This window comes from Augochlora pura, chromosome 2, assembly GCF_028453695.1.
Source record: "Augochlora pura isolate Apur16 chromosome 2, APUR_v2.2.1, whole genome shotgun sequence".
In the NCBI taxonomy this organism is placed as follows: domain Eukaryota; kingdom Metazoa; phylum Arthropoda; class Insecta; order Hymenoptera; family Halictidae; genus Augochlora; species Augochlora pura.
The window spans coordinates 25,581,542-25,594,779 of NC_135773.1; the positions used below are offsets into that span (position 1 = coordinate 25,581,542).

Here is a 13,238-nt window from a genome sequence, read left to right on the forward strand (position 1 = left end):
CTCGATGCACCCGGAAACAGTTTCGTTTACGAGTTTTTCGGCGAGCGTGGCATCGTTACAACGAGCCTGTTTATATTCTCCGCTTGTTGCGCGGAACATTTAAATGCTCCCTCCCGCCGCGCGCGTCTATTCTACGCAACGGACAAATTTCGTCGTTTCGAAAATCTTCCCTCCCGGTTCGAAAGGCGGATCGTTAAAGGCGCAACTAGAAATCTACATCCGCGCGCGCCAGCTCGCGCCCCGCTCTGCCGCACACATTTTTCTGACAGTCAATATTTGCGGAGTTATCGGAGCGATTGCGATGGCACGCTTTCCTCCCGATATCGAATAAACAGAAAATTCAGTCAGACAAAAATACAATTCGACGAAATCCCGGTGGCGAACGACGAAAATTTCCTTTTCGCGTTTCCGTTTAATTCAATCCGTTACGTTACGTGTCAATTTTCGCGGGACCGTCTGTGTCATTAGACGGGGAACGAACGCCGGCTGACGAACGAAATTTTCGATTCCATTATTGCGTTCCTACGTCCCCGTTTGCGGTCGCATAATCCTCGCGGTAGCGAAATTGCATTCGCCCGTCGTCGACCGCGAACACGGGCTTGCTCTCCTCGCATTAACCTGTTAACCTGCCGCTCTTTTCTACCCCCCCTTACCCCCAAGATCGTTCGATTCTAATGAGAAGCGAGCAAAAATATTAGGAAATATTATTATAAGAAATATTAGGAATCTACCAGAAAGTTCTGTCCGCTAATGTCATTTCATTTACGACATTTACTTTTCAATAATTATATATATAAATGATAATATAATGATATAACGATAAACAATATAAATGAAAATTAAAAAAATAAAAGAAGTAAAAGATATTTTTAAATTCTTACGCGTTGTATGCAACAGTTCCATTTGGTATTTATGGCAGTGTCGTTGAACATTTTAGGAGACGATACCATTTATCACGACTAAACGTATAATTACAGAAAGTGCTTGTGATTTATCGCACGCTTGTGAAACATTGGATATTAATCATGCATAAATGTCATTTGAACAAGCGTCTGTTTGTTGCATATGTCCGACGAGCAGTTCGAACATATTTGTCAGAAAACGCATCCACCGCAACTGGTGCCTTAGGCTATACACAATAGCAACGATGTGGCAGTCATTACGCGAATTCGAATTGGTTTGTGTTCTTTGAACAACGTATAATTTAATTAGATATATGTCACGACGAATTATAGGAAACATTATTGAAATATATCAACTATTTAAATTCATTGCTCTCTAATAATATCGCTGTATCTGATCTACGTTTCGCAAGAAGTTTGCTTCTTTGTTCTCATATTTTGTTCTCAGAAATTTTCTTTCTTGATAACAAACCTCTCAACGCGAGATAAGTAAATAATTGAAATAAGTAAATGTAGGCAGACACTAATGATAGATTTATGTTTCTTCTGAAATGCAAATCAAAAAGGTTATTAGCATTGTAACTGTGAATAGAGTGGTACGTCAAATGGTTAATGAAATATTCGAAGTGATTTTCGATCGGCCGACTAACGTATCATTGTATTCACAACCTTAGACCTTTTTCACACGATCGTGCATGAATGCAATAGGAAACATCGTGATATGTATCTTGCATGTCGGGATGTCTAAGAGTTCTTTGACTGGTCTAAAATTGCCCTAAAAGCGCACTAGAACTAAAATCTGCCTTCACCCTTTAGGTACGAGCACTCTGTCCGCCGTGACACTCTCGCTGTACGAGGCCCCGCGCCGAAAATTGCCGCCGCACATGACCAGTCCTCCTTTCTAAGAAGATATTTCCCAAGCGTTAAAGAAAAACTGTGCTTAATAAAACGACATTTTTTAACAAAAGTGTTGCTTGTAACTTAAGAGATTTGTAAATGGAGATTTACAAATTGCAGGGAGCTGCAATCGTTGTCAATTTTGATCTGCATTTTGGTTAGTTTCAGTTACACGCGCGCCAGTGGTGCCAGCTGCCAGTGGTTGAACGAACTGTTACGCGGCGGACAGTACGCTTGTCATTGACTAGTCTTTGTGTGTCACCTGTCGCTTCCGGCGCCACCGGAAATCCTCCACGCGTGTCGCGTTGCTAGGGGCACCGTGCTGGACGTCGTCGTCGATGTCTTCGTCGACGAGTATCTGCCACCGACTCGGCGGAATTGGTCCCGTTCCGGTTGTTCCGCGACGAAACGCGCCTGCTTCTTCAGCAATGGCACCGTCAGAACGTACGTGGCCACCATCACGATCATGGGGATGTAGAAAGCGATCAGCGAGCCGAACACAAAGAACGTTCTATTGTTTATCACGCACGTACCCGGCCGTGGCATGATGTTGAAGGAATTGATTATACCTGAATAATCAAATGAAAGCAATTTGAATGCCGGCCGAACAGAAACACAAGTGACGCAGGTGAAAATTATTACGCGAACGGTTGGTTACGATCGCTTACGTAAGCTGCGCTAGGACTATCCAATATCTAAGGTTAGACTTTGTAATTGTTTCACGCGCTGCCGCTGCGCAAATGATCAACTTCTATATTTCGGGCGCTGGTAATTGGTTCGCGCCTTCCGCATTTCGTGCGTTACAATCCCGATTGTTAAACTCTTTCGAAGCAACTCTGTCGAGACTGGAGATCCCTCTTTCACGTGTACATAGATGCACGTGGCAAGGCTATTAGCGACCTCCTAGTTTTAGACCTCATATTTTGTTTATTAAACCTGTTTCTCTCAGAAATTTTAGTAGGTCCTTGACTTTGTTGCTGTTTATGTTATCCTTCCCAATTTTCTTATTTACAGAAGAGAACGAAGCCAATTTTTAAGCCACGAGTGGCAGAATCAACCCCTTGCCGCACTTTGACGAGTCCGACTCGGAATGGATACTACCAGTAATAAATAGTTAAGTATGGATGTTATTCTGTTGTTTAAAATTGGAATAAAATTCTAATCCCTTGTTATTAATATTTAAGCATATAAGTAAATTCAGTGACTGTACGACAGCATGCGACACCAACAACTCGGTTGTGCAATTTCGTCAAAATTCGACTTTTTGCTATCAGGAACAGAAAACGCCGGTGAAGATTCAAAACCGACCAATCGTGCGACAAGGAGAGACGATTGGTCGAGCAACTCTCGTTATGCGGTCCTGCTACGTGACGTCACGTGCCAGGCGTACATAAACCGGGGAGTTAGGTAGACAGGGATGAATACACTGTGCGGCAGAGATAATAGCATTGAAGTACCTACTACAGTTCATGTAATTCTATTACTGTGGGACTCATTTTACCAGGAGCGGAGGAGCGTGGTACAGCAGATTCAGGTTCCAAAATTAAGGCGCCCGAGCTACTGCATAGGAACGGTGAATAAAAGAATTGTTTAATGTCCTGGCGAATTGATTCGGTTACTTATTGTATAGATAGATATTTATTCGAAACAATTCGAGTAACGTCCAATTTTGTTTTCGTTGCACAAACATATAAGTATTGTTTTCAAAATTGGCTGATCATCCTGTGGATACGGATCTATCGCCTATCGAATTTCATTGCTATAGGTAAGAGTCACACCCGAGAAGATTAGTTAGACTTACTACTCTATACTTTCGCGCGCTGGAAATGGCAGGGAGATCAACAGACGATTAGTCGGAGAACTATGGGACGCGCGGGAATCATAATCCGCCGCGGGATTCGAACAAGGAAGATTAGGACAAGAGTTTACCTAACACTGTAATGGAACTAGAAACCAACATGGCGAGAAGCCAGACCGCCGCGATCTTGAATCCGACCATCCGCTTGGTGGCGGTGTGCCTCGTCCTGAGCGGGTTCCGGATGCCCAGATAACGGCCCAGCGAGATGAAGCACATGTGCATTATGCTCGCGGAGCACGCGAGCACGTCGCACGTCACGTACACGTTGCACCATATCATGCCGAACGGCCAGTATCCTGCAACAGAAAATGGTGATCCTGCTGAGACCCGGGACACCATGCTCGTAAATCGCTCGTATCCAGCTTCCTGTCCATCAGCTTTGGGTACGCGGGACGAAGAGACGTGTGGCGTTGGGTTATCGAAAGGGGCTCCGGAGGACTTTCTGGATAGGATCTCGAAACGCCCGGGAACGAATAAAATTCAAGAGTTCTCGTAGATCGAAGCGATTCGAGGGATATCGGCCCTGTGTCGGCGAAGGGAACTGCTTCGGATCTCATCGGAGCTCGTGGTCGAGGAGGATCAAGGGTCCGAAGATATAGGGGGATCGATTATGTTCGAAGATATAAGAGGATCGATTATGTTCGAAGATATAAGAGGATCGATTATGTTCGAAACGAGCCGGCGGACACTTTTCTCCGATTCCGGAGGTAGAATTTAATGGGTTGTGGATCTCGCGTACGCAAATTCTCCAGACACTATCTTCCCGAGTTTTATTTTATGATCGTTAGTCAGCTGCAAGCGTTCGCCATCGTTCTAAGAAAATTCAATCGCTTGTAGAGGAGATTGCGATCAGAAGTAATAATTTGATTTTGGACTGCGATTGTATAGAAACGATTACAGTAAATGATAATAACGTTGCAGCATGGTGCAGAGGCTGTGTCACAGCAATTTCGTAAAATTCTCGGGTATTCTTTGTAAGCCTGGGGGAATATTAATATTGAGCTAAATTTTTATTTATTAAATAAAATCGCGGCGAACATTTTTGCTAAAGAAAACGTGACTTCAACTTATCCCAGAAAAAACTTCTCTCAAAGTCGTATCACATAGTCGTGACGCATTTGTTAGCCCGACTCAGTATTCACAAAAGATAACTGGTATTACAGTTGTTGGCAACCTGGCACATCCTTGTTACAGAATTGCTAGCTTCGATTTCGGCTACGTGTAAAGTATTCCGTAGAAAGGTTCGTTTAGTCGACAGCCACTCACGATCAGAGTAGCTAGCACGTTCTATCTTCTACGGTTCTACTTTTATGCGGAAAGTCGAGTTCGGTCTTAACTCGGTCTTATTTTAACACTAAACCTACCGAGCAGTGATATTGTATGCATCGGCGTGCACTGACTCATAAGAGTGAGTAGATAAAATTCGTTTAGACTCTGTCAAGCTTTAATTACAAAGCTTGCTACAATAATGTAATTTATTCAAACAAAGAGGTCTCTCAAAGCTTGTGTAATATTGTGAAACTAGAAATCGGTCATTTTGACTGTAGAGTTATTTTGAGTCCCTCCTCTCTTTAACGTTTCCGAAGAAAAGTATTCAGCGTTTCGGCCATGTAAATTGCAAAGAAATAATCGAATTACACGGGAATGCGGAATCCAGCGCGTCTAACTCTGAAAGGAATCAAGTTTACAATTGTTCCGAGTGGAGCCTCGTTTAAATGGAACCAATGGCTTTCACGAGAATTAATTTCTTTCCGGCCGATTCTAATCATATTCCATTGAGCCTCTTCCAAGGTTTGGGGCGCGAAGCATGCTGGTAATCCGAAACCGGAAACGTTTCATTGGAGGACCCATGGAATCTTTCCCGGTGTGAGTTGGAGACAGTACTCGAAGCGGCAACGGTAACGTAAGTCGTCGCGGAGCTTCTTACTTCATCGCAAACCCTATTGTTGGCCGGATATTCTGAATAACTGGTCACGATCGAGGAATAATTCCTTCGTCGCTCGTCTATCGCTATTCACCTCCAAATTTTCCACCATTCACGGCCCGGTTGTGCTCTGATATGCTACACAATTTCCTCGTTATCGGGGAGAACAGTTCCTGGATTTCGATTAATTGTTACCGTTGCCAACAAAGGGACTATGTAATCTAATCCGGACCGCAAATTCGAACGTTTTCTTCGTGGATTTTGGAAGAACAGTGGAACACGTATTTACAACGCATTGTTCTCATACTTTTCGCTCATATAAATAAAGATTATATGTAACTAGTTTAAGGATACTTTAGTATAGATTCTTATTTATGGTCGTTTTGGTGATTTGAAGTAAACGGTATCACTGTATGCGCAATATAAACGTGACTATGTTCGTGATAAATATCATCAAACGGCCATGTATCGCATCTGAGCCGCGTTCGATCATCAAATAAGAATTTCATGAATTTCACAAATATGAAAAACTTACCAATTCAGTTGTAAATGTTGTAATCCAGAAGATGTAATCCACTTATGAAGAACGGCACAGATTACACTAATTGTTACTTTCACTTTCACTTTCGCTGCACTATTATTCAACACTGATCACGAATTATTCAACAATTAACACTTGCCCGAAATTTCGAAAATGGCCGATTAAATTTAAATTCGGTGCTCGAAATATCTACTGATTCGAACTGTTCTTGCGGCGTGTACATTTTGAAGAACCGAGATGTTGTGTCAACGAAATCTCGAACGAAACTGACCTTGACTAACCTGAAACTGACTACGAGCTGCGTATACACCGAAATTATTTTGAACTGTTTTTGCGGTGTGTACATTTTGAAGAACCGAGATGTTATGTCAACGAAATCTCGAACGAAACTGACCTTGATTGACCTGAAACTGACTACGAAGATGTTAACACAGATGTGGTGACCCGTGCACGTGCACGTCGTCAGGTTGCCGCCAATTGTTTCTGGACAGGCGACGCGCGACGCTTTCCGTTTCAATTGTTTCGAAATTTTTCCGCACGACGACCACGTGGCAGCACCGAAATAAATTTCGAAACAATTGAAGCGGAAAGCGTCGAAGCTGTATGAACATCTTCGTAGTCAGTTTCAAGTCAGTCAAGGTCAGTTTCGTTCGAGATTTCGTTGATACATCTCGGTTCTTTAAAATGTACGCGCCGCAAGAACAGTTTAAAATAATTTGGGTATATACGTATCTCGATGGAGACGTGTGTGCTACAGCAAGGAAATTGCAAGAAGGCAAGTAACCTTCCGGGCGAGATGGTGTCTCGACATGGACGATAGACATTTCGAACACCGAATTTGAAGTTAATCGGCCATTTTCGGGGCCACACAAAATATCGCTGTAAACTTCGGACAAGTGTTAATTGTTGAATAATTTGTGATCAGTATTGAATAATAGTGCAACGAAAGTGAAAGTGAAGGGACAGTTAGTGTAATCTGTGCCGTTCTTCATAAGTGGATTACATCTTCTGGATTACAACATTTACAACTATGGCAGGAATCTCCGAGGAAGATCGCGGAAGAACTAGACAGAGTCCGAGTGGAGGCACGGTTCGTCTCGATAACGTTTTATTGTCTCATATTTAAACGACTCGAGCGATGGTCGGCCACGTGGCAAACAGTTTACAGAATCGTGGAGAAGTTGCAGACACGGTTTCTGTAGCAGATTCGGCTCGTTGTTGCCGATTTCGTGTGCACCACACGTGCCGCGTGTTGCCGCGAATCGCGCTGAAATTGGACACTGTGGGCCTTCTTAGATACCGCGACGGAATTTACAATCAAAGTAAGTACCATTTGCATAGAATGACGTCCAACAAAATACATACTCTGTTAGTCTTAGAACCCGGTCTAGTCGAGTCTTGATCAATTCACCCACTTGGCAGTCAGGTCGATCGCATAAATCAATGATCGTCCGAGACGAAATAAACGGAATCGTATTTCCAACATATTTCAATTTTCACGTATTTCTTAAACTTAATTTATTTAATCTCTCGAACTATAATAACGAGTCAGACTCGTGGCGAAGATTTTACTTAAGCTCTACTAAATAAATATGAATATTATTAATTTCTTCACGTGAAAAATGTCATCTTTGGTAATTCGGTTATGAAAAATATCATTCAGGCGAAATCCAACCGTGCCTAAGAGATTAAAGAATCATCGAATTGGAGTCGCCTTTTTCTAAATATATTTCGGCGAACATTTTATCAATGTACCGCATTTCCGGCAGCATTTGAAGCGTCGGTGACGGAAGGCGTGTTAGATTGAGCCGCGCGCGGGCACGCCAATGCTAATTCACGCGCGAACTTGGGACATCAAAGACCGTCAACGTCGACGGTTCGTTTACATCGCGGTTGCAGGATGGAATTCAGCTGTTGCATAGCGTTTCCGGGCCAGCCCCGGGGTTGGGAAACCCGAATCATCGAGATTTCATCCGACGATCGTTTTCGTTCCCGATGCACTCGGCCCCGGTGCCGTAAAATGCGCGAGCGCAGAGACTCACACAGTGCGGCTTTGTTGGCAAATGCCTCGGCGATATAAACGAATGGTAATCGAAGGGAACCGGCGATAGAGTGCGGCCTGGAAACGGATGTTCCGTGGCTCTATCGCGCGTGGGAGGCGCCGATACAAATGCAGAGATATGTCCAAGCTTGATGCGTCGTTCTTTTCATAAAAGTTAAAATAAAACAAGAATGCACGTTTCAATCAAAAGATAATTTTCACTAAAATTAACGTTACCAAAGCTTTTGTTGATTCATAGGGTTTTCGGATATTCAAATTGTACGCGTCGTAAATGCATAAAGATTTGCCACGATCTAATGATCGGCGATGCACGGAAGCCGTTATTTACATTACCGTAGCCAAGGTATACGGCTCCGGTGTTTGAACGGAATGCTGGTGTATTCAATTTCCGTTAGCATTATGAATCGCCTACGAAATTCGGAACAACGAGAGTCAGGAGAGACTGGCGTAAACGTGTGTCCTCGTTGCCGGCGCAGCCTCCCCGATATCGTGGATCGACAGGTGACACGCGTAATCGTTTCCGAGCGCAGCCGCGGTGGGACACACTTGCTCGCATAATTTTGTATCTAATGAAATTCCTCGGGAGCAGAGACTCCGGTGCCCCGCGGCGGTCTCGAATTAATAACGCCTCTATGGAAATTTTTGCTTCCAACTAAACGGTAACCTCGGATTAATTGCGGCCTGGAAACGAAACCCGGAGAAATATTCGAACGGGGGAGAACTGTTCGAGGACTCCGGTGCTTTTCCAAGCGACGTCTCTGCCGCTTCGACGAAATTTTCAACGACGCGCGACGCCGTCGACGACTCTTTAGCTTCGAAAACTGTTTTCGTGGGCTACTCTGCGGATGATTTAGTATTGTATATAATATCGATATTAATCTAATATTACATATAATATTATTATTAATTTGCTATTATATATAATATCGTTATTTAGACTAGCTTATCTCTCTTATATTAACTTATATATAGTTATTTTACTATAGCTATTTTACATAACTGGAAATTACTATTAATGATAAATAAAAATATTTATTTTTAATTCATATATAGTTATTTTACTTAAAAATAAATATTTTTATTTATAATTAATAGTAATTTCTGGTTTATTAGACATTTATAAAATATCCTATATACTAAAAGAAAATGAATAATCAAATTGAAGTAACTTCAATGTACCTGTTTCCGAGGCCAATTGTGGAAGTGAATGAAGTCCCTCGACTAAAAATATTATCCAGACAAATAATTTGTCGAGACACACAGGGGACGGGGGTTAGCAAAAATTTACCGTTCGGAATAATTGAACGACATCTCAAGGAGAAAGGAACGAATCGAACTGTGCCGAAGATCAAAGCGGCGTCATCCAGCTATAATCGGACGGGGGAAAGCTACACAGCGTCTGAAGAAGTAGTACGGACCGATGTATTCCGAAGGGGATATACGATTCTTGCACCCGAGTATCGCAAGACGAAACTATTCCGTCGGCGAGGCCGATATATAAGTATTCTCGGCGACGCGGAGCACGCACCGGAAATTCCTTTCGTTTCTTCGTTCTGTACGATTTCCTCGTGGAAATTGTGCGATTCTTCTCGACTCGCGAGGATATTTCCGAAGAAAGAGTTTTGTTGTTGAAATCCGTTCTGTCCGCTGGTTTTAAAAATGTTCACGGAACATTTCTTGCACCGCTTCTCACGATAACAATATCCAGGATTTCAGCGATCCGCAAGGATGCTGCACAAGATTCCGTATAATACTACAAACCGTGTGTTTGATTTATAAGGAAGAATTTCTTCTTCGCGTATATTAAATGTTACTGATGATTATCAATCAAATACATCTTTATAATCATACGTATATGAAATAGTGCAGGTCTTCGTATTAAAAGTGAGCAAATGAAATACACTAGATAAATTCCAAATTGTGAAATTGTTTTCAAGTTATTAAAAATATGAACACTTTTGCCATACTTTGACGAGTCTAGTTCATAGCAGAGACTTCAAATAATATCCTGTTAAAACGGCTCTTATCTCAGACCCCACACAATAATTTTGATACACCCTGTATACCGGACACCTGAACTCTCATCAATGCTTCTTTGCTTAGCGGAAAAACCCTTCCTCCTCGAAGTCTGACCCACGGCGCAGCGGAATCTTCTTCGATGCAAAACGCGTGTCATCGTTTGACGTATAAATAATGCATGCCGGTATTCCTCCCGCGCACAAAGATCTCTCGCGACAAATAAACGAAATTCACCGGGCATCGCTGGGACTCGCAGCGGGAAACAAGTAGAACGAAAATCAGATTCGGAGAGGGACAATTTTCCGGACAAAGCCGCCACGCTAGAATTCGAACGTAACTTAGCGCACGCTGGAATTAATATTCGAACAACTGCTGCGAGGTGAGACAATGCCACGCAGCAGGCATTTCAGAATTGAAGTGGAGATGAATGAACGTATTTTAATCTTGTTTTGGTATGAAATTTTCTGAATGCGAACTTCTTCTTGCATATGTAATATGTATATTGTGTTATGCAAGTTTGACAGTCTACTGAAAAGTACAAGAGAAAGGTATTTTGTACTCAACTTAAAGAATTTACTGCATACTCTGTGTACAGGGATGCAATGTATCGACTGCAGATTATAACTATTTCGACAACAATTTATTGCAACTGATATAAATAAGAACTTTTATTTTTTATATCGGCGATGAACCAATGTATTCATACAAGCTGAATATTATTCACAATAAATATGTAAATCGCATGTGTCATTTATGCACGAAAAATATAGAAAATATGCATGAAAATCTGTAAATATGCATAGTATTAAATATATAATTGTGAATTATATATTCACATGTTACGACACATGTTACGTATAATAATATTGAATATATACTAAATTAAGTGTTACGTCCAACAATGAATATCGAGAAAGGTTTATATAATACATTATTGTCTATGTTTTTGCATAAACTTCTGTCCAGATTCTATCATTTTTTTTCTTCTAAATTATTTATGAACTTGCATAAACATCCGCAGTCTACTTATTAAAATTTCAAGTGTCCAATAAGAAAAATGAATTCTCGACTGCATAAGCAGAGAAGGCTCGCATACCGGCGCAGTGGTACGAGTCGACCATGGCCAGACGCGCCTGTTTTTTTCCGAGTCACGCGCACCGGTCTTATTTTATTATCTTCTAAGGGACGACGGCATGGATCACGCCGCCGGGTTCGGATTATAATATTCTGTATTCTCGCGAAATACGAAATAAACAGGCTCGCGAGGCGGAAAGGGGTAGACGGGAGCGTGACACGAATGTGCCCGGGGGCTTGGGCGCCGCGCGAGATAAATCGCGCATTCGATAACAGTAGGATTGTGAGCCCCGGCACAATATCTGACCCGCTCCGAATCCGTTTTATCTTTGTCTAGCCGGGAACGCGCGGAACGACGGAAAACGGGAGAAGTTTTCCCGGGCAAATAAAGCTACAACGCGGGGTTTCCCCCGGTCCGAGCGTTTCGGGTTTATCCGTGACCGTAATTCGGGAAAAATTATCCGCCCTCACCTGAGTTTATCTCTCGATGTTTTCCTCTCCCTTTCTCTCGGTTCGCCTCTCCATCCAGGCAGCCCCCCCTTTTTCCCCCCTTTTTCACGGCGAGACAGCGTTTACCCCCGGCAGCGTCGAGCTCGGAATTTTTAATGCGAGTAGTCCGCCAATGTATCATATCATCACCGATTCTAGTGCTCCCGGCCGAGTCAGCGATCTCTGTCGCGCGAACAAACAATCTCAACCCTTTGACTACGGCAGACTTTGATACGCACCGGCCTTACCATACGCCCGGAATCGAGTTACGATCGTGCGCCGAGAGCGGCAAATTTTTCAGTAGGGATGCATTTTTATGGAAACATATCTCAATGATCAAGAAACTAACTACATTAGAACAATATTGTTTCTTTCTTTGTATTCTGAACCGGATTACTACTTTGTCTACTTTTGTCTAGTTTTCATCCGTAACACTTAACAGTGAATGAAAGTAATCGGATATTTTATGCAAAACCACAAAGTTGCCCAGCCCGGAACCGTTTCGTCGCCAGCCGGAAATACAGCTGGAGCGGATTCAGCCTCCCGAAGTTCTAAGTCCAATAGCGTGTAATCCCTTAAGCAATCGGGGAAATTTTTTCGCGAGGCCATTTCGGAGACAAAATGCCGGTCGGAGGGAACGGATTGAAGCGGATCGAGATCTCGCTCAGCGCCGCGAACCTCTTCGGTCGCTTACATCGGAAAAATGGGGCGCGCGCGAACCTCGAGAACCGTATTATAATTTCGCGCACACGAGGAAAGAAACTCCGTTGACGAAGTTGAAGCACGCGCGGGGGCCCAGGCGCGCGCTCAGACCGGGCTCGAGTTGAAATGGAATTTTCTACGGGCTTTGTGCGCGCCGGATCATCGGTTAGGATCCTAAGGGAGCAAAAGCCACGGGGCGAAACAGGAAGAATCCGACGGCCGGATAAAAAGGAGATGTTTTTTGAGAGCGTCATACGGCTCGGCAGAGAATTCCTTTGTAAGAGGAAGTTTGTTCTCTAACATAGCTCGCCGCGAAACGAGGTAATAACGTTATGGATTATCATATACGTATTGCGCCAGCCGCCGGACTATATTTCAAGGAAATTACGTGAAACTTTGGGGGGATAAGTTTTTGATATCTAGCACGGCACCGTACCACGATTTTATGCTCCGCTCGAACTTTTCGCGCTCTAGGAACACCGCGAAACGATCAGCTGCTTTAACACCAGAGTTGTGCTAATTTATTTCATTTTAATCAATTAAACATTGCCACAAATATACAAATAACGGCCCAATTGTAGCAAAGAAGTCTGCACGAGAGAATCATAAGGCATTGTTGCTCCGAGAAGTTCCGGCCATTGTGTCTGGGTTTTCGGTTTCTCGAAAGTGGAATGATCTCGCTTGTTACGAAAGATAAAATTGGAGTGGATCGAAAATATCGCGCGGCCTGTATGTCGTCCGTTCGTGACACGGCCAGGTCTCTCGAGAAT

General features: G+C 43.0%; 1 protein-coding gene and 1 long non-coding RNA gene across 4 annotated transcripts in view; one reads left to right on the forward strand and one right to left on the reverse strand.

Annotated features, from left to right (window-relative positions):
• The window catches only part of 5-ht2a (5-hydroxytryptamine receptor 2A), a 58,713-nt gene that overhangs the window by 4,958 nt on the left and 40,517 nt on the right, over positions 1–13,238 (reverse strand). For all 3 annotated transcript variants that reach the window (XM_078196352.1, XM_078196351.1, XM_078196349.1), the window contains exons 4-5: positions 3,729–3,953; positions 2,062–2,368 (exon numbers count right to left, since the gene is read on the reverse strand). In XM_078196352.1, coding sequence (XP_078052478.1) covers positions 2,062–2,368; positions 3,729–3,953 — 532 coding nt within the window. The remainder of the gene's footprint in view (positions 1–2,061; positions 2,369–3,728; positions 3,954–13,238) is intronic.
• On the forward strand, positions 2,113–3,838 carry LOC144478465 (uncharacterized). The gene is made up of 4 exons (XR_013495349.1): positions 2,113–2,427; positions 2,814–2,912; positions 3,074–3,372; positions 3,565–3,838. It is a non-coding gene; the product is annotated as an uncharacterized LOC144478465 (long non-coding RNA).